The following is a 27819-nucleotide window of genomic DNA, read 5'->3' as shown; positions in this document are numbered from 1 at the left end:
GAGAAGCAGGAACACATCTGGATCAACAAGGACCCCACCAAACCCAGGAGCATTGGGAAAGCTCCCAAGAGTCAGCCAAGAGCCTGCCCTGAGTGTAACAGGGCATGGACAAAAAGGAGGGAAAATCCTCCAAGATAATGCGCAAATGCAAAATTTTGGTGGCTTGCTCGGCTTCTGCAAGCATCCAGAAGAAAATGAGCACCATGTGGAAATATCTAGCTAGAGAAATCCGGCCAAAAAGTTGGGGCTATTTTCAAGGCAACATATATATGAGACCTGTGAGAATTTCAGGCCATGATATCCAGAGAATCCCTAAAGTCACAGAATAAATCTGTACCGTGGACTGAATATTTACCACTTCCTGAAAAATGGTAGACATAAAATCTTAGCAGCTGTGAAAGTGGTGTTGGTTTTCTTTTTATGTGTTTTTTTTTTTGTTTGTTTGTTTTTTTCTGTTCTCACCCCTTATATCCAGACTAGCAGTGATTGCTCTTTTCCCCACAGAATTTGCAGCCCAGCAGACGTAGGATCCCGAATCCTCCTTCTTGGTGTTCCTGATCTCCAGGGTGCCGTTCTTGTTCAGCTCATAGCGAAATGTTGAAAGGGGCTCTATGCTGTCATCCTTAGACCTAAAGATGATAAAAACAGGCCTGGGTTACTGCAGGAAGTGTTAGTTCACTGTTAAGGGTTATTGCAGGGCAATTTTGGGACTCAGCTTTGCCCCTGAGCAATTAAAGTCAGGATTAGTGAGGCACTTTATCCATGTGCAGCAAATCATAAAGGGACTTGAGAGTCCTGCACACCAAACCCAAAGGGACAGAGTCTAAAAAGTTCTCTAAAATACTCTGTCCTTAATCTACAGCTGCCACCTGCAATTTTATTGCATCTGTCACCTGCTGTGACAATCCTGTGATTTCCAAACCTATGGAAGCACGTCCAGGTAAATGTGTTCTGTAAGTTTCCACCCCAATAATCTGCCCAAACTTGAAGAGTTGCCAACATTAAACTGATGAAGCTGCAGCAGGATTTGGCTATAAACAGGATGGTTTTGCTTAATGTATAGCCTGGCATTTGTCTCAAACAGGTGTTGGGTGCTTCCAGGAACTCTTTTTTTCCAAACCAGTTCGTCAGAATTCTTAAAAGTGCATCTAAACACTGAAAACTTACATTATATACAGCTTTACTGCAAATTTCTATTCTTAACTCCAGAGAAATAATAACTGGGAGAGCTTTCAAACTTGGTGAAGCCTGCAGGAACTTGTTTCACGTGACAAAAACCCAGTTCCCAGTATCTCACCATCTGACATCTGCTGCAGGAGAGGCAAAGATGTCGCAGTGCAGGAAGGCGCTGTAACCCACCACCGAGGCGTAGTTTTCCCCATCCGGGGTCAGGATCAGGGGGGCGATGTCTGCAGGAGAGAATGCAAGCTGAGCAGCACTGCATTTCAGAACTAGGAATAAAAATATTTGCCCTGCATCCTCCCCTTTTCCAGCAAGGGTGAGAGGCTGAGGTGTTTAATGGGAATTTCACGGCTGTTTGGAAGAGCTGCACCGGGCAGCTGAGCTCTCAGAAGCTTCATTGGCAGAGATAACAGGTTTACTGCTGGACATGTCAGAAATTGAAACACCCAGGAGAGAAAATAGACCCAGTTCTGCTGCCTCTGGACCCGTTTTTTTGATTAAATATATTCTCTTCACTCCCTTTCTTCAAAGAACAGACCAAGAATCACAACTGAAATCAAAGATTAAAAATAAACTTAATAATTCAAACCCAGTGTTGTGGTCACAATTCTGTCCCCAGTGGTTTCACTGTGTTTGAATTCAAAGTTTTGAGCCCAACCACCACCATGTTTCTAAAACATATTAAAGCTCAGGAGTGCCTGTGTTAAACACATAACACTGCCCATGATAAAACCATGCTGCATAATTCTGGACAATATTCCTTAAAATGTGGGGCCAGTCCAAAGGAAATGTGAGAAGCCCCAGGCTGCTCTGAGGATTCAGCCTTGGGCTGTTGATATGTGTTGGAGTCCAGGGCATTCCTTTGGCTGCCCTGGAGGGTCAGGGACCTGGGCAGGGGGGTCTGGGACCCCAGCCCAGAGCCCAGAGCTCAGAGAGACACTGGATTTGATTTCAGTCCATGGGGGAGGCTTCTTGCACTGCAGGAAGCATTGCAGGCCACAAGAGTGTGAAAGATTGTAGTTTAGTACATCACAGGGTGGAAAAACAGTGGGTTTGGGATTCTTGGCATTGAAGTGAATGGGGCAAGATGGAGAATTTGGGGTGTTGTCCCTTTCTTCCTTCTTGCTCCCTCACTCCATTTCTGCAGTGACGGTGGCACAAAGTAGTTAGTGAGGGTTGGGTCAGAGTAAAGATGACCTTTTTAGTAATAGTGATAGACATTGGTAATAAGTAGTAAATAAGAAATACGTAGCAATTAGTATAAAAGATAAGGACAGCCCAGAGACAGGAGGAGTCACCAGATGTCCGAGCCGCGGCAAACATCTTTTGGACACTGAGAAATTTGTAAGATAAGAACTAATAAACGAAGCATGTAACCTTGAAGACTCCGTCTTTTCCTGCGTTTGGCACAAAGCTTTGCAGAGGGCCAGAAGTCTAAAACCACCTGAATGCCGGGGAATTTAAGCTCCTAAAAAGGAGCCCCCGACAACTGGCGTCTCTGGGATGGGCAGAAACAGATATGTCTCTGGGTGAAGCCAGGGTGTTATGAGCCCCACAAAGGTGTATCAAGCTCTGAGGGATGCCAGCAGCCTCTCAGAAATGGCTCATGAAAAATTAGAGAGACGGCACTATCAGAGGTGTACGGAAAAGCAAAAAGGTTTCAGTTAAAGAGAAAATAACAAACTATACAAAACAGAAAAATAAAAAACCTGCAAGGTGCAGGGAGAATCCTCACACCTGCTAAGACACCCTGAAAATGCACTGAGAGATTCTGTGCTCTCTCTTCAGTATCTGTTAAGTGTTCAGTGATCTAGGAGGGGTTTTTGGCTTGCCGCCCAATAGAAAACATCCACATTTCTTGAGGAACAACTCAAGGATCCAACTGGTGCCCTTGGGCCAGTTACGGTGAGAGGCACATGGAAGCTTCTGGTTCTTTTCCTTATGAGTGAAACAAAGAATGAAACCCAAATCCTTTCCAAATTTGGGAACTCCTGCTAGGGTGTGAGGGTGCCCTGCAAGGGGCTGTTGGATGTGATCTCTGGGAGGGGACAGCCCCAGGACTCACTGAGGACGTTGACGTTGGCGCTGGCCAGGATGGTGCCGTGCTTGTTGGTGGCCTCGCACTGGAACACGGCGCTGTCCTGCAGCTGCAGGTTGGTCAGGCTGATCTCCCTGGTGGAGATTCTCCCTCGGAAGGTCCTGCCTGGAAAACACCAGATTGTGTCAGGAGCCGGAGGAACACGGTATCTGGGGAGCTCTCAGGCTCTCCTCACTGCTTGGAAGCCAAAGGAAAGAACATCTTGAGGATCCAGCCAAGACCTTGCCCAACGGCTGGTGACTTGCAGGGCTCTGCATTTGCCAGCAGTGCTGTGGCCTGAGGAAAGTGCTCCAGAGCACTCAATTCCAGTAAATTCACCACAGAGAGTTTTTAAAAATGCCAATAATAATACTGCTGCACTGGTGTTCCCCAGCCACTTGGGCTTATTCAGAAGCACAAAGGAGCCCTCAAGCTGTTCCAGATCCAAAAAAGAGGGAAGAGTTACAGGTGAGGCAGAGGCAGCACCCCAAAGGTACCACTGCTCCACATGTGTCCCGTTCACCACTACCCTCCCCAAGAATCCTGTTAAAATATTAGTTTATCTAAGCAGATAAACAATTCGCATCTAAAGAGGTTCCAAACCAGACATCGCTCAGCTCGTTAGGACTTGTGGGTGATACAGAGGCACATCCCACCTGGACAGGGCCTGGAGGAGCACCCCAGGCCCTGCACCTACCATCGATGGGCATCCCGTTGAGCTTCCACTGGATGCTGGGCTCGGGGTTCCCGATGGCCTCGCACAGCAGCACCAGGTTTGTCCCCACGCTGTAGACGCCACCTTCGGGCTTCTTCAGCCACTGGGGAGGCTCTGGGAAAAGAGACAGGACAGGGATCAGTTGATGCCTTTTGGGGCTACCTGAAAACAGAGGCCAAGCAGAATTAAGGGAATTAAAAGCTGTTCTATTCATTGAAGGGCCTTCAAGTCCATTTAAGGAAGAAAAAGCCACCCAAAAATGGACCCCGGCTCACGGTTTTTCACACTTTGATCAGTTTGGTCCATTTGCACATTGGGGTTCATCTCCCAATTACAGCTCCAGCTAATGAAGTCATTCACCCCAAGTTTGCTGCCCCCAACTCACTTTTGTTCCCATCTCTCAGGCCTGAGGCAGTGAGGTGTCCTTGATCCCCAGCCTGCAGAGGAATTGCTGTGTGTGACCAAAATGGGGAAGCAGCAGCTCCCACTGTGTGTGGAGTTTGGAGTTCCACACTAAAGAACTGCAGGGGTACAAATATATGGAAAATATAAAAACTGAAATCCCCAGGCATCACAGTCGCAGCCCATCGTGTGCCTCTGCTGTTGCTGGGATTCTCCAGGAGATGGCAAACGCCACCAACACTTCCCAGGCACTGCTCGCAGCCCATCCCGTGGCTGGGCTGGATTCCTCACACTTCCCGTGTAAAGGAATGGCACAATCAGCATCAGCACACGCCAACCCTGTCCTGCAGCCTTGGTGAGTGTCAGGCAGGGTGCAGGAGCGGGCAGCGTTTATCCGGGTGGAATAACGAGAGGGGAGAGGGAAGGAGGGAATGAGCCGGCATTTCCACAAGGATCCTCAGAGGTGAGTGCGATTTATGAATTAAGGTGAGGCTGTTTCAGCAAGACAAACAAGGTGTGAATATCCCAAACAAGCTCGAATCCCCCTCGCCAGGTACGCGCACGTGGCGCTCATCGCCTTTCCCGGGAGCGGCAGAGCTCCAGGACAGGATTGATCCATCCCTCTCCCTGTGCTGAGGAAATGCACCGTCACCTTGACTTCCTGAATTCCCATCGTGTGCTCAGGGCAGAGGCTGATCCGTAACACATTTAGGAAGGGTGAAGCACCCTGTTATCACCGGGGATGGGAGGTTCGGGTGCCCACAGGGTGGAGGTAGAGGAGCAGCCATGCGCTGCTGCATTCCCTGTGCTCTCCTTTCCCAGCTGCTCCGGGAAAGCTCTGGGAGAACTCTGCACAGCAGCCCCTGAGCATCGGGAACCCAAACCTCCCTGGGAATAGACATCCAAAACGAGGGAAGGGAACTGAAGGGGAGAGAAAGAGGATTCATCTCATAAATGCGTAATTCACGGACTGAACGCAGGTCCTTGAGCCTTCAGTGGGCAGCCTCAACCCGAAACACAGCCCTGAATTCATCATTTCCCCTTGGAAGGCACCGAACTTAGAGATTTTGACACCAGATCTGACACTGCCTCTTCTGCCAGTGCTGGGGAGGTCTGGGGGGCTTTTTGCCTGTTAAAAAGGTGAGCTGATGTAGGGAAAACGCGAGGATTCATTAGTTAATGCTCATAAAATGCTTTGAAGATTAACAGAGCTGTTGCCTGGTAATAAAGCAACAGATGTTATCAGTGAGATGTGCTAAAGCAAAACATCACTGCTCACATTCACACAGATATTTTAAAAATAAACAGCCCTAAAGTGGGATGCATTTCCACACCCAGACCAGTGTTCCCGCAGGGGAGCACCCAGGAACGGTTTCATTAACATATAAAGAACGAAGTCAAATTCAAGGCACTAAAGCTTATTTAAAATGATAAAATCATCCCATTTCATTCACACAGCAGGGATTCTTCTACCAACATCCTCACTCAGCCATGCTTCCCATCCCACAGTGACATGACCACATCTGTTAAGCTTCCTGGTATTTGGCTCCAGGGGAAAAGAAGCTCTGCAAACACCAGCGTATTTTGGTTTTGCAGATCTTTTTCCTTCTCTCTCATTTACTTCATGGTTTCATCAGGAAGAGATGAGTCAAAGGCATGGAGGTGAAAAGGTTTGCAGCAGTCCTGATTAAATTGTGGGTTTGGAACTTTTCCTCTGAATCTGCCACGAACTGAGACAGGATATTTCCTTGTTTTGGAGATAAAATAAAATAAAATATAAAAACCACCTGAAGGGTCCCTGCCCATCTCCACCTGTGCCTACACTCTGGTGTGAGCTGATATTTGATGTCCCTGCTTTCCTTTCTCAGCCCTGGAATTGTTGTGAGTGCTCCAAGGAAGTGAAGAGGCTGCGAAGTCAGAGGCAGTGAGATTTTGCCAGGTGTGAAATGCAATTTTACAGAGAGGCTGAAGAACCTCTTTTCCACTTGGCAGATGTGCTATACCACTTAAAGTACCCAAAATATAACAAAACACACGCATATTTTTTAACAACTACACAATCCAGGGGTTGGACAATCAAATAGTTAACCTGGAATGGCAAATATTTCACTGCATCAGTTATTCTTCCTGGTAAGAGTTCCCAATTTGCTCCTCCTGATTGATTCATGTCTTCATGGGAAATACTGACAGATCCAGAAATGAAAGTGATCCAAAATGGGCATCTCCAGCAGAGCAGAATCATCTGCATCTAAAACACCCACAAAGGATCCAAACCTTCCCTTCAGCCTCTCCCACTGTGTTTTCCCAGGAGCAGAACAAATTTGGGACATCTAACCAGCTTCTTCCTTGCTGAAGTTTAGCTATTCCCTGTCTTCCATCCTCCCCAGGGAACTTGGTGGAGAAACTTCCCAGGTGTGATTTCTCCTAAATTAAAGATATCTATGTTTTTTGGGTTTTTTTCCCCCAAATGCCATGATTTTGAGCTCCCTGAACACCCCTGCTGCGCTCTCCTGACCTTTCCTGAAGAAGGTAAAGTTGTCAATCTGCTTACTTTGAGTGAGGCCTTCTCTGTTCTCAGCAACAACTGCACTTTTATTCCTATCTTCCAGGATGATTTTTCCCTTTTCTGCCAGGCTAACACTTCCCAGCCATGCTGCTCTTGCCATCCCGTGGGTTCTCCCAATAAACCCAAGCAGGCATTTCCCAGCCCGTGCTGATGAAGCCAATTAGTGCTGCCTGGTGAGCATTGCTCCTCACTTGTGCTTACTGAAGCCCATCCTTTTTATCCCACACCACTTTCCCAATTTGTGAGGTTTGTTTCAAACTCTCTTCCCCCCTTCCCAAAGGCTGGGAATCCGTCCCACTCCAGGGCCAGCAGCAGCTGCTGTTACCACCTTGGGCTCTCCATCCCTCTTGGAGCAATTTTTTCCAGTGAAACAGAAAGTTTGAGCCTGACTGAAACACCCAGTTCTGCTTCCCATTAATTCAATCTCTTTTCTTTTGCTCTGCCTGAGTAATAAAAGTATTACGAGACACAACTGCAAAGGCCCTTAGCTATTACATTATTACTGTAATTAATCATTATATTGTAACAATTATTTCTATTAAACCCCACCTAGGAGCCTCAATCGAGATCAAAGCAACTTTAGATCATTATGGTCCTGTAAGATTTGTAGGTTATATTTTCCTTTTCTGTCGGGTTCGGTGAACTGCAAACAACAACCAAATAAACACTTGAACTCAGAACAATTTGTGGGCTTGCTTTGCTATATATATATATTTTTAAAAAATAATTCTCTCTCATTTTAAAAACAACAGTGAGGTTCTTGTGTCTGCTCAGGCATTCCAGGCTACACCTTCCCTTGCAAAGAGAGATTAAAATGCTCAAACAGTCAAACAATTTGCTTGCTGAATATTTTCATATGCTTGGTAATGATTGCCTGAATCTTTGCCCTCAGACTCGGTAGGATTAGCAAGTGGGCTGCATGCAAATATCATTAAAACTGGTATTTAGAAGGATGGGGTGTTGGTTTGAGGTCCTCAAATACCGGGAAGCAGAACAGAAAACACGTCAGAGTGACAGAAAAATCCTGATTTACTCCGCTGAGGATGGCTGCAGGTTAATAACGGATAATTTTTCTTCCATATTTAATTTTCTTCTCCCTGCATGCCTCCTGTGAGAGGAACCTGTCAGGTGTGAGGAGCCCCACGTCAGCACAAGCTCCCTGAAGCCTCCTGAAATTGATGCTCAGGATCTGCCCTTGGGTGTGCTCACAGGAGCTCCTGCAAGAGTGATGAACGTGTCCAGCTCTGATTAACGGCAGCGACACTTGCTGCTCGGGAATTGTAGAAGACAGCAGGGTCTGGGCTCAGGTTTACCTTGATACCTTGGATGTGAGGTGACTCCTAACGGGAAGAACCCCTGCTGCTGACAGGAGCCACCATTAGTTACACACATGGAAAAAAAATGGATTTAACAGCAATTGGGAAAGGAATTTTTTTTTTACATTGCAATGGCTGCAGTGGGATCGTTTCCTTCTCTTCTCTTTTTCTGAGCGCTTGTTTGTTAAACGGGAATAACAATTTGCCAGGAAGTTTCCCTTCCTCTGGAAGCTCTGGGAGAAAAAAGGTCAATATTCTAAACTGCAAAATTAATGCCATTTCTCTGGTATTTTAGTTTTTGCAGCTCCTGCAATTTCTTTGAAGGAAATCGATTTTTGCAGCCGAGAAAATCATAGCCAGATTGTTAAAATATTCTGCTACAGCAGAGAGATGCTCCAAACCATCTGGAGGGATTTCTAGGAGTCAGCACTTCCCCTCCACCACAGCTGAGAACTCGCCATGCCCTGGGATCCTCCTCTGCCACGCTCCCAGCAAAGGGAAAGAGGAGTGCAAGGAACAAGGTTGGGCTGAGTGAATGGAGAGAGCTCCTCAGCCGCTGGGAGAAAATCATTTCCTCAGCTGCCAGGGAGCTCAAAGTGCTTTTCTCTCATCAGAAATCCAGTGACCACAGAGGGGTGAGGAGCCCTGAAGAAAATAAAGCACTTGGAAGATTCTAGCAGGGTAAAACTGCCAGGGGTTTATTTTATTTTTTTTTTTTAAGTGCAGAGCAGAGGTTGGAGCGTTTTTCATCAGGCAAATGTTTTCAGCCAGTTTTTCAGCTGGGCCTCAGGGTTCTCAGTTTGTGGCCATTTACGGGCAAAGAAAGTGGCAGGGAGAGTTCTCAGCTCTGCAACAAAGTTTTCTCAGAGCTCTGCTGGCTCCTGGGGAACGGCATCTCCACCTGAGGCACACCTTGGGGTCTGGGGAGGAGGAGAAGGGAAAAAGGAACCTTGGGTACTCAGTGAAGTGACAAAAAGAGTCATATCTCCCGTATTTTTAACTGTTAAAAAACAGTAGAAAGCATATTTTTACTTTGTCCCACAGGTTTTATGATACTTTTCAGGGTTTAGAGAGAACACTCCCAGCTCAGGTTGTGCCTGTAGAAAAATCACAGCAAAGGTGAAGGAGGAGAGGGGTGGTACCTTGTCTGCTCACTGCATTTTCACATTTTCCCATAGGGGTCCCTCCCTAAGAAATCACTTGTGGTGGAAACCACAGGAAAGGACTTGAGCTAAATGTCCCTCTGATCCGGCCGGGCAGAGCCACTCTCACAGTTTTTAAGAGCAAAAAGAATAATTAGATCTTTTTTTCTGACCTTCAGCTCAGCACAAGGCATTTCATCAACATCTCTGCTTGACTCCCTCCCCATCTTTAGACTATTGAACCTGCTCACATATTTAAATTGATCCCTGCTTTTTAAGGCCTTCATGGTTGAGGGGAAAAAACCAAAAAGCATTATTTATATTTTTTGTTGTTGTTTTAGAGCTGCTGCTTTGTGCAAACCTTCCCAAACCCAAGAGGCTGGCATAAATTGATGGGAGTTGCTTGAGTCACATTAACAAAGAGCCTCCTTCGCTTCCCTTTTCCCACCTTTTTTGTCCCGAAATAATTTAGTAAAGAGTTCTGCGCACCTTCCACACGCACGTGGAACTCGTGCCTGGCCCTGCCCATGGGGTTGCTGGCCGTGCACTGGTACGTCCCCTCGTCAGCCGCTGTCACTTGGTCAATCTTCAGGGTCTTCCCAAAATTCTCTGTCTCTGGCTCGTCCTTGGGCATGTTTCCCGTGACCTTGACCCAGCTGAGATGAGGAGTTGGGCTGAGAGCAAAGGGAAAAAAAGAAGGTTTTGAGTTGAAAGCAAAAAAAAGCTGCTGTGATGCTTCAGGTGGCAGAGCTGCTGGAGTTCACACCCGGCGCCTTAGAGGTGTTTTCAGAGGATTTTTGGCTTTTAAAACTTTGAAAACTCTGGGGTTACCTAAGGGTTACACTACACAGCTACTCTACTGCTCCTTGTTCTGCACAGCCCCTGTGAGTGGGGTTTTCACCGGGGCAAAGCTGCATTCCTCAGATGTGTCTTGGCATGGACAGCGGGAAAGGGGCCGGAGCTCGTTCCATCCTGCTCCTAAAGGGCACCTGAGGACAGCCAAGAAGAGCCAGCCTCCATTGCAGTGCCCCCCTCCCTGCCTGCCCCTTTGGAGGTGGCTGAAAGGCTCTTCCCATCCTTGGAAAGCGCCAGAAGTGACAGAGAATTGGGGACAGACGTTGCTGGTGACCCCGACACCGCGCGGGACACACGGCCGCAGTGCCAGAGCTGCTCCCTCCTGTGCCCATCTGTCCCTGTGGCTCCATGCCCAGGCAGGAGGCACAAAGGTACCCAGGAATTCTGCTGTTCCACCAGCTCTGAGCACAGCCCTGCAAATATCCCATTATTCCCTCCCAGAGCCCTCATCCCGCTCTTGTCCCAGTGCCAGCTCCCAGGCCATGCCCTCCTGCCACCGCTGCTGCTCAGGGTATAAATCTTTAAAAAGTGACAGATTGGAAATGCCCTTAATTCCCTATTTTGCAGCCGGGTGCCCCTGATCTGAGTTCAATGAAATCCTCTTCCATGGTCCGTGGACATTTGGCAGGATGGATTGGCAGAGATGTAGGCAAAGCTGATCATTTTTCTGCTGAAAATGGGAATTTTAGAGAAGGCAACCAACATTTTATTCTAAAAGGTGCATTTTTGAGGGATTTCAATGAAAATATGTGTTTGGTGGTAAGATAAAGAAGTACTTTGTGTTTTTTCTAAAGTGACCACTTAAAAAAAAACCATTTTGTTCAAAAAAATTAATTTTTTAAAGAGTTTCCTGGAAAATTTTGAGTGAAACAAAAATATTTCTTTCTTTCTACCTTTTTCCAAAGGGACAGAAAGACTTTTCTGGCTTTCTCTTGTATCTGATACTCATGCTTGCACATTAAAATTCATATTTGAGTATTCCCAAGGTGATTTCCCTATGAAAACCCCTTGAAAACCCTCCAAAATTGGAGTTGTGGCTTTGGGGAGGTTCGTGGGCTGGAAGATTCACTTGACGGGGAGTGAATTAGACAAGGAAGTGTTGCAAAACTCACCGCAGATACCTGGAGTGAATCCAACAGAGACAAGTAATTCACCTCCTTTCAGGAATGCCAACTCAACCCCTTGCCAGCTTCCACCAGCAATGCCCTTTCAAGCCCATATGGAAAAAAACCAAAGTGCCCTAAACATGTGCAGGCAGATAAATATCCTGACTTTGGAATTTTATGGAGGGGATGCAATGGCAGAGCCGTTAATGGGAATTATCTCGATGTGAAGCAGAGTCTGCAGCTCCACGTCCAGCACCGGGGGATGGTGATTGAAAGCTCTGCCCTGAACAAAGCTCTGTCCCAGCCAAACCAGAGGGGACTCTGCTTTCACTGGGGATTTACTGGGGGCACAGGTTCCCTGTTTCTCTGCTGGCAGCTCGACTTCTGCGCTGATGGGCTCATGGGACAAACTGGGAAACGGGAAGAGCAAAGCCGGGCTCGTGGCTGAGTGAGCAGGCTTGAGAAGGGAACCACAGCTCCTTGTGAGGGTGGCACTCAATGTCTACTCCCCAGCCCCTTTCCTTCCTTACCCTCGTTTTGTCCCGTGTCATTTACAAGGACAAAATTCTCCTGATTTCCCACCATAAAGCAGCTGTTTTAACCCTTCCCTGTGTGAATCCTTTCACTACCTGAGGGGAGTCAGCCGGGCGGAGAGAGATAATTTAGAAAGAGCTTGGAGTGACAGGACAAGGGGGAATGGCTTCAAACTGAGAGAGGGTTTAGAGGGCATTTTGGAGGTGTTTTGGGAAAAAATTCTTCCCTGTGAGGGTGGGCAGACCCTGGCACAGGGTGCTCAGAAAAGCTGTGGCTGCCCCTGGATCCCTGGAAGTGTCCAAGGTTTGAGGTTTGCCCTTTGCTGTTGGATTTAGCAGGATCAAACTAATACAGCTGATGCTGGTTCACTGCACTCCTACGTAGCCATGGATTTGTTCCTCAATATCCTGTCATTTGTGAGGACACCATGGAATTAACACCTTTTATGGAAGTTCTGGATGCTGGGGAATGGACACAGAAAACAGCCAGGTTCACGTCCACTCCTGAACCAGCATCTCCTGCTGTAGTTGAGATGGATGATTTTTCCCATTCCTTAAAGGATGTCTTGTGCTGCATCACTCAAGACCTTTTATTTTTTTTTTTTTTAAATGTGCTCTTACACCTGGAAAATCTTGAATTTTGAGCATTGAAGCACAACTGAATTGGCAAAACAAAAAAAAACCCCAAACCCGTTACAGGTTGTGAATGAAAGCACTGAAGTTGATGCTGATATTATCTAGTTTCTCAATGTCTGAAAAGTAACACTACTAAAAAAAAATTCAATGTTTCTTTTTAACAGAACAGTAAAAAAAAATAATATATATATATATATATACTTACCACACTGTGGTTTTAATTACTGGTTTACAAGCTACAGCAATAACCAATATGTGCACTCTGTGCTGAGTTACAGGTGCAAAAAGCTCAGCACAGGAGTCCCATTTAAAACTGTTGCCTAATTTGCAATATCCCTCCTTCTTTGCTCATTTCTACCTCCGAAGGTGATTAAGTTTGCGCAGCATTTCCATTACTCACAGCCCTTCAGCGATACACTCGAGGAGCAGGACACCTCCCTTGATGACAGTGACTGAAGAGCTGCTGCCAGCAGACTCAGGAGGGATCAGCAGTTTGGGCTTCCTTTCCTTGAGGAAATTCGCTGGAAGATGAAACAAAACAGAAGTTAGGCGGGGGATCTCGGGTGCTCTTCAGTAATGCCACAAACATCACTGCTGACAAGAAGTTTCTGACATCGATTTGTGGGTTTTCTCTTTTATTTATACATAAATAAAACTCTGAGACTAATCCAGGAACCCTTATTTCCCCTGATAATGGTCAGAAGGGAGGCACGGTGATGTAAACAGGCAGCAGTGCTGGGAAACTCCTTTTCCTACAGTTTTTGATCTTTTTTTCCTTGCACTGGCCCTTCCTATCACCCCTCAGACAGTCTGATCCTCTCAATTGCTGATTTTCCACCATTCTTTTCACATTTCTCCTGCACTGGCTCCATCATCTTTTAAACCTCAGGTGAAACCCCCCCTTTCCTGGCTTGAGCATCCCACGGAATTGTCCCCCCCACTCCAGTTATTAAATCCACAGTAACGGAAATACAATTTGTAAGGAAGACTGTAAAAATAATAAAACAAGATTGACCTATGTTTGATTCTAACATCCCATTTGTTCCAGCCTGCCAAACAAGGGTTTTAGGATGAAAAATGCAGGGTTCAGTGGCTGCCCAGTTATCACTATCATAACAATTAGCACACTAATGAATCAGTCCCCAAATGGTGATAGTTCTTAAAAAAATACCCAGTTATGGATGATTTGATAAAGGACCACACAGAGCTCCCCAAACCGTTTTCTCACTTTTAATTTTAACTTCCCCTTGCTTTGTATCTCCACAGATCTGTGTCACGAGTGCTCTGAGCTGCAGCAGAACACGCTGGTGCCTCTGGACACACTCACACATTTCCCATCTGCCCTCCACCTCCTGCTGCCAAAGGCAGCCAGGCCCCCTTCCCAGCACCAGTTCTGACATCCCTTCCAGGGGAAAGCTGCTCCTGGAGCATCACAAGCACTGCCTGTCCTGCTCCCGGGGCTCAGCTCCACGGGCAAAGTCACAGGAGTGATGAGTGCTCTGAGGTATCCATCCCAAAATAAACCCTCTTTCAGAAACCTCGGTGCTCGTCTGGCAAAAGATAATAAAAAAAATCTCTTAGAGGAGGTTAAATTGGGAAGAAAAAAAAAAAAAAAAAAAAAAAAAAAAAGGCTCTTAGAAGCCATTTAAGGGAAGAAATGAAGGGTCAAGAGCTACAGGTTCTAAATTTCATATATTTGAAACCAAAGGAACCAGGTGGAGAAACGCAGGGCATTTTCAGGATCTGCACACAGAGAGGGACTCACAAAGGAGGGGGAGATGGGAACCCACAGGGTGTCACCGATGCTGGTGACAGAGCCACCTCCCATCTACACCGAGGTGATGGGGACAGCCAGCTCCGTAAATCCACACCCTGAGCTCATCCCGGAGCAATGCAGCCCCTGGGTGACCCCTGGGACCTGAATTCATGGTGTCAAACCAGCTGCCTCATCTCAGAGTCCTCCTGACTGCCAGGAAAAGATTTGGAGCATCCTGCTCTGAACTGATAACATGAGAAACCCAGAACATCAACGCCCTCACTTCCACCTCCTTACAAAGCTCCTTTCCCAAGTAAAAAAAAAAAAACCAAACCAAAAAACTGCCGTTTTTATTAAAAACCCTGCAGATTGCTCTCAGAAACTACAAGATGAGCCAATTGTGCTCCCTGGACTGCTTAAATCCACCCCATCGCAATCAAGAGGCTTTTGTGATGCGTTTTTGAGCAGCTCCCATTTCACCTCAGCTGGTGGAGTCTCAGTTCAAAGGCTAAAAACAGATGCATTCAACTCACCCTTAGTAACGGCAGCGTTAGGTGAGCCTGAGTCATTAGCATGCTTTACTGAAATAAATAAAAATGACAACCAAACAAACATGCAGGGTTGAGACAGAATCAAAAGAAACCATAAATCAACCAAAACAATACCATGCCCCTCCCCACCTCCCAATTTCTGCCCCAAAAGAAAGAAAGAATGGATGAAAAATATAAAGGAAAGCAACAGATGAGCAACAGAGTTTTAAAAACACAATGAAAATGCCTTAAAGATTTGTGTTATTCTGAAAAGTGCTTCATGAGTGATATAAACAGCATTTCATCCTTGCTATCTACAATAATAAAAATCACTAAGTATCCACAAAGAGGAATGTTCTAAAATGTGCCCATTCTCTCGTTTCCCATTGCTTATTTTTGTTCTGGTTATTTTTAACGCCGTCCCTTGCCAGGCACTTGGCACACAGTGGAGTGGGCAATGTCAAGCTGAGTTTACAGAACCCTTTCAGTTCACGCCTCTCATCTTTTCCTGACCCAAGTCCCGTGGCTTTGATGACAAGGTGGACACACTGAAGTGGGATTTTGGGCCGCTTCCAGGGCTACCAGCAGCCAAAACCCATCTTTTCTCTAATCTCTGTGTCCATGTGTGAGGGACTGGACCCATTTGAAAAGCCACAGAGAGCAACATTTAATTTGGATGTTTTTCTCACAATTATTATCCCAAGATGCCGTCTAAGCACACATTAAACACACAAAGCCACTATTAATCCTTCATCTTTTTATCCCGGTAAGAAAACTCTCAAAAATCACATATTAAACATGAGGGTTTCATTCCTGTACACAAAATTCTCCTTGGCTTTCTGGGATGTGTAGGCCTGAAAGATCAGAGGTTTTAACGAACAACTGGAATATTTTATTCAAGGAACTGGACACACTTCTTGTGTTTCTGATGCTCCAGGCTGCCTGGAAAAACCTGGAAAACATCATCCTTCCAACCTCGCTGCTGCAGCAGGACCAAATCAAGCCTTGCCCAGCAAGGAGGTGGCCACAAAATCCCCCAAGCCCAGTGAAGTCCCATCCTTGGGGCACCTGCTGGACTCAAGAGCAGCAGATTTCCCAAATGCATCCTTGGCTTTCGTTGTGGGGACAGCAGGAAGAAGGACAGGGCACTTTTGGGGTCTGATTGTGATGCCTGGGGATTTTAGCTCTTATATTTTTCAAATCCTGTACTGCTTTAGTGTATAACTCTAAACTCCACATGGAGAGTCAGCTACTGTATTCCCCATTTTGGTCAGCCACAGCAATTCCTCTGCAGGCCTGGGGATCAAGGACACCTCACTGCCTCAGGCCTGAGAGATGGAAACAAAAGTGAGTTGGGGGCAGCAAACTTGGGGTGAATGACTTCATCAGCTGAAGATTAACCTTCAACATACAAATGGACCAAACATAAAAGTGTGAAAACTCATGACCATTGTCCATTTTTGGGTGTAGCTTTGGCTTGCCCAAGGTGCATCTATTGAAGGCCTTTAATAAATACCTGATTTCACTCTCTTAATCTTGTCTAGCCTCTGTTGCAGGTGCCCATCCATCCCAAGGCATCAGTTCCTGGCGACCCAGATGGGACAGGACAATCTGATGCCCTGGGACGGGCTGCCTAGAACACAGTCTAGAGCAAGAAGCTTTCCTCAGCGAAATTTGGCCCCAAGAACGAGGTTAATAATGCAGGGAATAAGCTCAGCAAGGTGCCCTTTGTTGAGAGAGCCAGGGCGCACACCTGCATGCACCGCTGCCTGGGGAGCTCAGAAACCAGCAGCAAACAAAGAGCTCAGCCCCACACTTACAGCGGGAAACCTTGAGCGTCATCGGCATCTTCTGCACGATGGTCCTGAGCCTGGGGAAGGCGGCAAAGCAGCAATAGTCACTCCTGCTGTCGCTTTCCTCCACGTTGGCAAAGTAGAGGTCTCCCTTCAGGCTCATGGAGACCCTTTCATCCTGTGGGATGTGCTGCAGATCTGGCAAGGGAAAGGAATCGTGAGGTGGGGACAACACGGGGCTGTTTCACCAAACGCTCCCCTCCCCTGCTTCCTTACAGATACAGAGAGAGAATTACGCTCTGAAGTAAAAGAGGCAGAAAATCCAGCAGAGTCGATGGGTTATTTGCCAATGTTCAATACGCAAGTGATAAAAATAAAAAAAAATTATATAGTAATATATACCTATATAACTGATAAGGAAAAATTGGTAATTGAAAACCAGAGTTATTTTGCTTCCCAAAAGCCAGAAATTCCTGCAGAGCACAAACGCTGCAGAATAACACACCAGAAATCCCAAGGAACTAATCATAGAAACCTGGTGGATTATTTTTCCTGTAGGATCATAAATCAACCATCAGCTTATGGAAGGAGGAAAACAATGATGATAGAAATAACATATTGACACGTGAGATCCTCTCTCCTCTAAATGCAGGACTCCTCATCACCGGCAGACTCACCAATAAATAAATTACTTGATTTCTCATATTTTATGAGACGCTGCATCAATGCACTCAACAATTTAACTTTGGCTCGTGTAAAACCAGATCTCCATCCTCTGTTTTTTAAATTTTGTTCTTCAATATCCAGATAGTTCTCCCAAGCACTTGAACAATTACAATTCCTATCCATGATGAATCTGCAATGAAACTGCTCTGAAAGACAAATACTGGGAGCCCCCTTGTGCGAGTTGTGCCAGAACCATTAACTCACCAATATTCATCCAGTAGATATGCAAAGGGGGGATTCCCTTTGGGGGGTTGCAGTGCAGGATCACAGAATCTCCATGCTCCACATCCAGAGGCTCGATTTTTTCTTTGGGGAATTTTGGTACACCTGCACAAAAAAAAGCAAAGAAGTTCCTCTTTTATTGGTACCTTTTGAAATGTTGCCTTTTGCTTTCCCCTTGACGCAGTTTTAATAAAATATTTACCTTTACATCACCCTTTGCATTCTCTGCCTTTAATTCTAGTTTTAATTTCCACAGAGGCACAGAGCAAGGATGAGCCGTACCCAGAGCAGGAAATCCCTGTGTTCTGGGACACTCAGAACAGGAATCCCATCATTCACAAAGTTCTTGGAGCATCCTATCCAAAGCCAGGCACTGAATGGGGACGTTTAACACTTGTTTGTGATGTCCTGTGCTTTGCTTGGGCTTTACTTTAACGCAATTCTTTTCAAACACTTTCTTTAGCTCCTTTGTGCTGTGTGGAAGGGATCACTCAAGGCCACAGGGTCCCTAAGGACAAGCCTGGCACAGAGGGCCGGGAACTGCTGGGGCCCCAGCTGCTCCCAGGGGATCAGAAACCAGCCGGGAAGTGAGGGATGTTCTGGGAAACCTTGGATAGAACATGGTTGGTTCCCAAGGACCCACTGCACATCACTGCAGGTGAGGACAGACATCAGGTTAGTGCCTGGAGTTGTCCCAGCTCTCCTCTGCTGCACTGCACTCCCCATGACCAGGTAGATGTTTCCAAATGAGGGAAAGGGGCTTCAGTTACACCTCAGACCTTTATGGAAAAGCACCAGAACTTTCTGTCTTTCTCTCACCTGGTTAGTCCAATGCCAGCACAGGGACACTGGCTGGGCTTTGGAAAGGTTTCTCAGAACCTGTGGCTGCTTCTGTTGACAGCAAACCAAAAGCCCCCCCTAAAACACTGAGCATTTAAGAAGGAGCTCAGAAGTGTTCAGTGCTTTTGGGGTGTCTTAGCCTGGTGTCAGATGATTCTCCAACACCTGCACATGGTTTTGTTCTTTTGTTTCTGTATCATTTGCTCTTTTCTCATTTACTAAAACCTTTTTTTTTACAAAACACACCTGAAGAACTCTCTCACACAATATTATTGATCCACTCTGGGAGGTTGCAGGTCACTCCTCAGAGCTTGATCCATCCTCAGAGGGATCATTACACCTGGCCAGGTGTAATACTGCATCACTTCTCCATCCCCAGGATCAGAGGAAGGCTGGAGTGAAGCCTTTGTTGCCTCCTCAGGCATGGAAGCCAAGCTATGGATTCCTGCAGGCTCAGAGTGCAGGTTTAGCACAAAGCTCACAGGGCTGCATGAGGGCTGCTCTAGCTGGGCTTAAACAAAGCTTAATTTGTTAATGGATCAATGTTTCATCACCCACAGCACCTGATGCCAGCATTCAGTTCAAAGCCTGATCCGTGCTTGGCACACCTGGGCAAATCTGGATGCCCAAAATGCTGCTGGAGCTCGTGGGAAAATGAGGAGCAGAGCTGGGCTGGAGCCCACCCCAGACTCAGCTGGGAGATGATCACAGAGAAAGCAGCCTGCAAAATGGAACCACTCCTTGAAGGATCTGGGCTCGGGCAGTTTCAGGGCTGACGTCGCCTCCCGCTTTCATTTCAGGCAAGTTCAAACTGGCCAAAGTTTCACTTCAGACCAGCATCAACCAGCAAAAATGAGCAGCAATTAAACAGCCGAGGACGGGGAACAGAGGCTGGGCAGAGTCAAACTGGCACAGCAAACATCACCTCCAAGTCACGACAGGGAGCAGCTCCACAACTTGGGACATCAGTGGTCCAGCAGGGAATCTGCAACGTCACAGTGCAGGAGGCAAAGGAAAGGAGAGGGGGAGAAATGCAGGGACAGGGCTCTGAGGACACTCCACACATCTCGGGGTTAGTAAACGTGAAAAGAAGCGATCACTCCTGTGCTGATTGCCTGAATGCAGACGCTGCAGAGATTTTATCTCCGGGAGGGTTGTTAATGGGCTAGGAATTCTTAGGAGAGGCAAAATGCAGCTAATGAGCATCACACACCCTGCAGGTGAAATTTCAGGTTAAAAAAAAAAAAAAGAAAAGAGCTGCATATTCATATCCAGTACCTCCAGTAACCTGCAATCCTCAAGCCCTGGGAAATACATCTGCTGACTGCAGAGGTGGGATATTTTTCCAGCAGGAAAAACCAATTTCTTGATCTAAAGCTTATTTATTCCCCAAAGCACGTCATTCACAACAAAACTTTAAATCAGCTGGATCAGGTGAAGGGTAAGGGATTTCTGACCAAAGCAATGAGATCAGCAAATGGATTAATAGGGGATGACTTATTTAGGACATTGGAACCCCTTGTTCAAACCCATTTTTTGCCTCATTTACCAGAACCAAATCTGGGTTTCTGATATCCCAGCTGGGTGCCATAACCACTGGGCTTCTCAGTGAATTTCTGTGGCCACTAATTACAGAATTATACAGAAATTTCCTGAGTCCCACCAGGAGACAGCGACAAGCCACAGCCCTGGTGTCATTAGCTGGCAGCACAGACATTCATCTCCAGCATGGGCCCAGATGTTGGCAGCTGGACTTCACTGGGGGAAGCAGCAATTTGACCCCAAATGTCCTCCACCTCCAACAAGTACTTGCACCACAGGTGATCAGGTCATTTGGGTCCTTCCATGCTGTTTTTCCTCAGTTCACCATGAAAAGCATTGAAAACTTTGATTTTTATCCTCATCATTAATAATTTTGAACAGTTTAATCCTTGAAGCTTTGCAAGAGATGAAAACTGATGATAAATTCCTGAGCCAAACCTTCTGACAAGCATAATTTTTTTGCCGGGGTCCCACTGGTCTCAAAGACTAGAAAAATATCTGCTTCTGAATTCAGATTTATTAAAAATAAAGAGCTTCCATCACATTAGACTTTGCCTTTTGCACATCAATCTTCAGGATGTGTATGCAGACAATATTTTGGATCTTTTTGCAGGGCTCCTATCTTCTAATTAGAGGATATTCCAGAATCAATCACCACTGATTTGTGGCTGATCACAGAAACCAAGGTAGCTGAGTTAAAATCTACAGCATCACACAAAATAAATTTTGCCCTGGAAGTGTTTAACATTGCACAGAGTTCTCAGTGCAGCACTGAAAAATCCAGCTGATGTCTCTGCAGTGATAGCACTGAAGCTGTTATGTCAATATTCCATGGAATGCCCAAAAAAGGAATGCGATGAGAAGAGACAGAGAATCCAGCACAGCTCTGGGTGCTGCTTCCCACATTTCCAGGGCACGGGGGAGAGCAGTGGGATTTGGTGACTCTGAGAAAGGCTGAGGGGCCAGGAGGGCTCAGCACACACAAATCATGGGGTGTGAATGGAACAGCCTCAGGGAAGGTGGAAACCTGCACTCCCAACTCCAGCTATGGAGAATCTCCTAAAATCCCACTATGACACCTCCTCAAATACTCCTGGGAAAGGCTTTGCTGACCAAGGTTTTTCCCCAACAAGGCTGCACTCAAAAACCAGAACTGAAGCGCTCTGACAGTGTGTGAACCATGGAAATGGAAGATTATCAGTGGCCAGAGTCATTTGTGCGAGGAGCCGGGATCTGCTTAATCCCTGGGGTGAATCGAAGTTTAATGACTGAGCTGTGCCTGACACCAGGCTGAAGCACCCCTGGCAAATTCGGGGGGGCTGGGAGAAAATCCAGAAAGGAGCCTGAGTCTCTCCTCCTTATCCCTCCAGAAAATGCAGTTTCTCAGCCGCAGGCAAACAGGAGGGAGACCAACAGGGTGCAATAGAAAGGCTTAGTTTGAGTTTAGCAGAAATAGAGATTCAGAGATGCAGCAAGCAGAGCTGGGAACTCCAGTCCCCAACATTGCTCCAGATTTACTCAGGGATCCATTCAGGACACCTTGTCCTACAGCTCAGTTTTAGTCCTCCAGCTCAAGTTTTGTCCTACTGCTGATCACAGTGACCTCACATTAAAACTGCATTAATTATGGCAATTTATTCCAGTTTATGTGAGAATGGAGCCCATCCCATCGGGTATTTTACACGTTTTGGGGTCAAGTGTTGAGAAACTGATCAGAGGAAAAGCATCTCTCCAGATAATTTGTCCTTGAGATCCCTGTGTCTTGTTTCTACCAATATCAGGTGTAAAATGGGAGTGAATTCAGGATGGCAAATCAGCAATTAGCAAATACCTTGTGAAATTATCGTAGAAAAGCATCGCTGTAACCCAGGTCTGGTTTTATAACCGTCCCTGCGGATTCTACTGAAGATATCCTGGGGTAAAGGAGAACTTATCCTGATCCATCATGGATAGTCTCATATTTTTCCTTAAAGGATGTAGAAGTGAGGCAAAGCAGAAATAGTCAAGGAATTTCTATAACCTTGAAACTTCCAGCTCCTTAGACACTTTAATTAGTATTGAATTATAATTTTTCACTCAGATCTGTATCTTGTACAACAAGCAGCCCAACATTTTAAGGAAATCTTAACCGTGACTTGCAGCCCCTGATGTTGAGCTGCACTGAGTGAAGCTTGGGAAGTTTCCAGGGCTCATCTCCGTGCCTCAATTGATATTCTGATCCATGGAGCAGGAGTAGTAGTTAAATCTGTAATTTCCATTGCAGCCTTTGAACTGTTTATGAGATATGACCCTGCTTGTTTATGGATTTTTTTAATTGCTGCCTTAAATTGAAAATGTTAGCAAAGCCTGGCTGTCAGGGAGAGCATGGCTGGGAGTCCGCTCGCTCCCAGAGAGGAGGAATGGAATCAGTGACAGCTTTTTTCTGGGTAAATCTCTGTTATCCTTCCCAAAAATGATGGCTACAGGCAAGAATCAGAGCGAGCCCAATGATTTCAGTGGCCAGAAAAGCTGCCAGAAGTGAAGGCCACTGGCATAGGGGGCAGGAGGGTTAAATTTCATTCCCATCACCTGCAAAGTCTCTGTGAATTGCTCTCTTGTTTTCCCTACAGGCTTCACAAAACTGAGACCTCCAACTTCAATACCAGCTCAGTATCTCTTACTGATTTCAGGATATTCACACCTGAGCGTTTGAGTATTAATTCAGGTCTGGCTTTCTTTGGGAATTCTTGCACTAACACCACTGGCAGAGCACAGCCTGCCACGGGATAATTTTACATTCAGCCAATATTTCCATCCTCAGGTCTCTGGTCTTTCAGAGCAGCAGCTTTAGAAATACTGAGCATAAATCTTAACTCAGTGTGCCATGAGGAGTCTTTTACAGCACAGTTAATTAAAGAAGTTTAAACTATACTTCTCCTCCTTCCTCTGGCATGGGGCCTGCTCACTAATTCAAGCAGCAGATTCCTGAAATGCTGGAGGAGGGGAGCTGAAGTCTGTGTTCTCACCATTTAAATTCATTTTCATGCTGAATGTATCTTGTAACAATCTGGCCTTTGTTCGAGCTGCAAACACATCGAGATCCTCAGAGCCCATTCTTCCCCCTCTCCTTAATGTCATCCTACATAGGGGAGGTGGGGTACTTTCATTATGGAGGTGAGATTTAATGATCATTTCTGCTGACATTTCCATTGCTTCCCCGGAATGACTACTGTGAGTAAACATTCTTTTGTTCTCCTTTTCAGCAGCAGCCTTACAGACCCAGCATTCTGCTTCTGCAGTGGAAACGTAATTTATGAAAGAAACTGCCCTGCTCTGCCTCGCTGGGGTTTTCTTCCCTTCCCTGGCACGGTGACTTTGCCAAGGAGCTTTACATCTGACTTGAATGCAGCTGGCACAGCTCTGCCACCTCTGCATGGTCTCGGTGAATGCAGGGAGTGATCTCACATGTACCAGTCCCTGCTTCAAACCCTGGGGATGAAGAGGGGTCATTGATCCCCAGCCCCTCCGTGGCAGGGCCTGATTTACAGCGGCTCTGTGCACCAGCAGCTCTCTCACCGGTTGTAGAGCACCCAGCACTCCAGAAAATCAAAGGTGCCCTCCACTCCTCTCTGAATCCCCGATTTAATTTGCAGCTTCTGCGCTGCACCAGCAAACGAAGGAACTGATGGCAGAAGAGTTCTAATAGCAGCAAACGTGCTTTAGGAGATGTGTGAGTTGGGTAAATCCCTCTAATACACTAGCTGTACCGTGTAGTTTTCTTGCTGGGTTTAGGACTTTGCATATATTAACACTAAAATTCCCCTTGCTTTTGATAACAACCATGTTTGTAACCTCTCCATAGATTTGTTGCCATCCACTCCCAATATATTTAATATCCACTTAAGCTACTCTAGACAGTTTTTCATTAGAAGCAAAAAAAATCTCTGAATGCAGATTTAATAATCCCAAATACATCAACTCCTTGTTTTCCATCTGAGCATCCTTTTTATCTCAGCAGCAATGGAATATCAGAATATTCTGCTGCTGGAGGCACAAACATGACACTGGGCGCTTCAGCTCCTCTCAGATGTAATGAGTTTGAGATATTTTGCTTGAGAGAAGTTGCATTAACCCCACTGCCCTGGCCAGACTCCAAAGTGAAAAACTGCATCCTGTCTGAAATTTAACTGCATCACTCTCCTGTCCCTGCCTGAAGTTGCCATCAGCTGCTCTGTCCCACCTGCAGAGCCAACAGTTCAATAAAGCTCAGCTCACTCCTGAAGCTTTCTGCAATTCTCCTCTGCTCTGGAAAACTCTTCCCTTAAAACAGCTGCAAGGTGGTGGAGAGTGAAGCACAGAGCAACCCCCGGCATCCTGCTAATTCCTCACCCAACACCAAGCTCTGGCGTCAGGGATTACTGTGCTGCACGTTGCAACATGAAATAGATTTCCCAAGGAAAAAAAGAAATCCATAAAACTGGATGGAAGGGAAACCAAAGCCTGTCTTTCATGAGGAGCACTCGTAAAGTACATTTACATGGCGCCCTCAGCAGCTCCCTCCCAGGAACCTTGCCATGTCTTGTTTTCAATGTGCCCACAGCACCACAACTCTCCCAGCCCTGGCTATGCCTTGAACACTTCTCAGGATTATTTCCTGTGCTGAGGACAGGAGAAAAATATATATTTGTGTTTCTCATAGCCCATTTCACCAGCACTGATCTGCCAGAAGAGGTTTTTGTACAAAAGCAGCCACCTCCTGTCACAGTGGGGCTGAGAAGGCTGCGGATGTATCCCCTGCCCCATGGATTCCACCTGAGCACAGAGCTGCTGGATATTTGCTAAAAAAATACTGCAGGAGCTTGGAAATGCAGGATCCAATCTGAAAAAATCCACTGCACAGCTGCTTTCCTCCATCTCTGCCACTGAACTGCATCATAAAACCTGCTTCAGGTTCTTACCCTGCTCCATCATGGAGCTGGGGAATTTTCTTGTCCTTTCTGCTCCCACTGGGAAGATTCTGCTTCTGATCTTCCTCTTCTCATTTCGTATGTTTCAATCCTGAATTTAGAACCAAAATGTGTGCTCATATTCCAAACTACAGGCGATGAAGTTGGTTGGTACAAACCAGTTGTTTCAGCTTTGGGGCATGGCTGAATGTTGAACCTGGCTGGGCTGTGTTAAGAGTTGGACTCAATGATTTTAAGAGTTCTATGCCAACCTTAATGATTCTTAGATTCTATCCATAAATTCCACCCCGCTTCTACAAACCTGGTCCTTGATCCCTCATTTCCCCCTCTGCCCTCCATACATGTTAATAGTGGAAGCACAAATTTCTAGGATGGGTGATTTTCCCTGCTTTATTTTTAACCTTGTTTTCCATTCAGTTCCAGGTCTTTACTCTTCTCCCCATCAGTATTTATCCCAAACCCTGAATGCTGCTGACATCAGATTAATGAACTCACAGCTGATCAAATCACTTCCCCTGGAGATTTCAAACATTTGCATCCATTGCTATTTTGCAGTAATAACCTGTGGGAGTTGATAGTTCACTGGTCTGAAATCCTGCATCCAGATTTGGCTTCTGTCCTCAAAAACCAGGAATTAAATCAAATCATTGCAAGGAGAAAATATGACTTTTTTCCTTGAATGTTCACTGAAAAACAAACAACTCATGTCTTGCCATGAGCCACCCTAGTGAGCGGTTATTTCCCATTTACTTTGAGGAAAGACAGTTCTCATCTTAATAATAAATGTAATAGTTTACAAATGAAACCAAGAGTGAAGCCCTTACTTGGAACAATCAGCTCAATTTCTTCTGACATGGCAGTTCCCAGCACGTTGGATGCAAAGCAGCGATATTTCCCTTGGAAATTGTTGATGATTCCCCGGTTTTGGATCACAAAAGTTCCAGAGTTGTTAGATGTAACTATCCTCGGGTCAGACGACAAATCAAATGGTTTCCCATCCTTAGTCCAGTTAAAGCTGAAAAATAAAAGGAAGTGTTACGGTGGGCAGGCCCCAGGACAACATTTTGGTATTAATCAGGGTGGGGCCAAGAGGGTTTTATCAAAATAAAAGGAAAAACTCGATGTAAGAGCAGAGTTGAACAGCACAATGACCACCGTGCTCCTCTGCCTCGTGCTGCCTCCTGGGCACATCCCTCCTTCCACACACTCTGCTTTTGGACAACTGGCTGTGACAAGAGACAAGAGCACGGAGTTTGGAGCTAGGAGAGTGACAGGCAGGGAATCCGAGGGTGCCACACACTGACAGGAGCTGGAGGTCTGCAAAGGCTGTGGCTGGAGTGGAATTGCCGCTTTGGAACGGCAAAGATCCACCAGAGCTTCTCCCACCCTCCACCATGGCTGAATCAGAAGAAACTGAGATGATTCCATCGAGTTTCTCCTTTCTGCAGAGCCATTTGTAGTTTTGATGCTGCTGGGGGGTGATTTTGATGGATGCTGAAGGAATTGTCACAGCTCCTGTACCTGCGGTTCTCAGGGGGATTGAAATTTGCCTAAACTGATTTAAAATCAGACAGCTAGAAATTACAGTGGCACATCAATTTAGTGGCAGATGTACCTTTCTTTCTTTTTTTTTTTTTTTTTTTTTTTTTTTTTTTTTTTTTTTTTTTTTAAGAGAATAAATAATGGCAACAAAACTGTTGTTTGGGCACTTCACTGCTCTTGGCAAAACTGCCTTGCTCCAAGATGGAGAAAATACGGGATCTTTGCTCCAGGATGGGGGGAATATGGGATCCCCTCACCTAACAGGCACCACCACATCATTTAAATACACCAGGAAACTTTTCACTGATGCACTGACAAACAGTGGAACAAAGGGAATTTGTTATCATGCTACAAATCCCCATTCAGAGCTCAATTTAAACTTACCAAACCACCTTGATCTAAATAAAAGGATGTCTTTTAAAGTTTAAATTGTATTGCAAAGAAAGGAGAAGGGAAGGATTAAAAAGGAAAAAAAAATGCCATTCAAAGTAGCTATTAATTTAGCCCAAACACCATTCAGTGGTGGAAGCCTCAGGAGGAGTTTTTACTGTGTTATTATTACATTCTTGTTAATCACATTTTCATTAAAAATCTTCTTCTTTTCCACACTGGTGCAAAATGCACAGAGCTTATCTTTGGCTATTTATCTGAATAACTCGTTACGTTTCTATCTGTACCATCACCACGGCCCTGCTGACCTTAGGTACAGACAAGGTATCAGATAAAATGCAAATGTGGTGTTTGAATACCCAGTTCAATGTGTTTGGGATTTTTAGGGTTGCTGTGGAGGGGGCAGAGGAACAGCTGGGTTCCTTTGATTACCATGACACAGCCCATCCTCTGCAGCACAACCCAGACAAGATTATCTTTTTAAAAAAAACACCATGGGGTGAATTTGGCACGTGCCAGAGAAATCAAACATCCCCCAGCAAGGAAAAACCGTGTTGATACCGATTCACAGGGTGAGGGGAAAGTGATGAAGCAACAAAAGCTGAATGCAAAGCCAAACCTTAACCCCGCTGAGGATGATGAGCAGGTTTTTGTGCAGCAGCTCCTGACGGACACAGCAATGCTTGGCAAAGGTTAAAAGCAAACTCGGCTTCCGTTTGCTTCTCCGAGCGGTACTCACGTGGGCTGGGGGTTTCCTCTGGCTTCACATTTAATGGTGAAGTCCTCATCAAAGGGGTAGGCAACCTGGGTGTGGGATTGCTCCGTGATGGTTGGGAGCTGGGAAACTGAACACAGAGGGGAATTGGGTTAAAACACCGTTCCAGCCAAACTGGGCTCCCCTTGGGCGGAGAGGGACAATGGCAGGATTGCATTATTCCCGCAGAAAGTGAGGCTTGCCTTGGGAAAAAAGATGATCATCACCTCCCTGGCATGAACAACACC

The 27819-nt window shown here is 45.9% G+C and overlaps 1 protein-coding gene across 9 annotated transcripts in view; it reads right to left on the bottom strand.

The window, feature by feature from the left end:
• Nucleotides 1-27819, bottom strand: part of CHL1 (cell adhesion molecule L1 like) — a 130448-nt gene that overhangs the window by 26872 nt on the left and 75757 nt on the right. For 8 of the 9 annotated variants that reach the window (XM_040075819.2, XM_040075821.2, XM_040075826.2 and 5 more), the window contains 11 exons: nucleotides 27557-27662; nucleotides 25710-25900; nucleotides 17540-17662; nucleotides 16637-16807; nucleotides 14820-14867; nucleotides 12931-13051; nucleotides 9890-10074; nucleotides 3957-4088; nucleotides 3248-3385; nucleotides 1298-1409; nucleotides 463-629 (listed from right to left, as the gene is read on the bottom strand). In XM_040075819.2, coding sequence (XP_039931753.1) covers nucleotides 463-629; nucleotides 1298-1409; nucleotides 3248-3385; nucleotides 3957-4088; nucleotides 9890-10074; nucleotides 12931-13051; nucleotides 14820-14867; nucleotides 16637-16807; nucleotides 17540-17662; nucleotides 25710-25900; nucleotides 27557-27662 — 1494 coding nt within the window. The remainder of the gene's footprint in view (nucleotides 1-462; nucleotides 630-1297; nucleotides 1410-3247; nucleotides 3386-3956; nucleotides 4089-9889; nucleotides 10075-12930; nucleotides 13052-14819; nucleotides 14868-16636; nucleotides 16808-17539; nucleotides 17663-25709; nucleotides 25901-27556; nucleotides 27663-27819) is intronic. The other variant, XM_040075825.2, reaches the window with a different exon arrangement.

Source organism: Hirundo rustica, chromosome 12 (assembly GCF_015227805.2).
Source record: "Hirundo rustica isolate bHirRus1 chromosome 12, bHirRus1.pri.v3, whole genome shotgun sequence".
Taxonomy (NCBI): Eukaryota; Metazoa; Chordata; class Aves; order Passeriformes; family Hirundinidae; genus Hirundo; species Hirundo rustica.
Note: the sequence above shows the minus strand (reverse complement) of the source record. Positions and strands in the feature narration are given on the sequence as shown.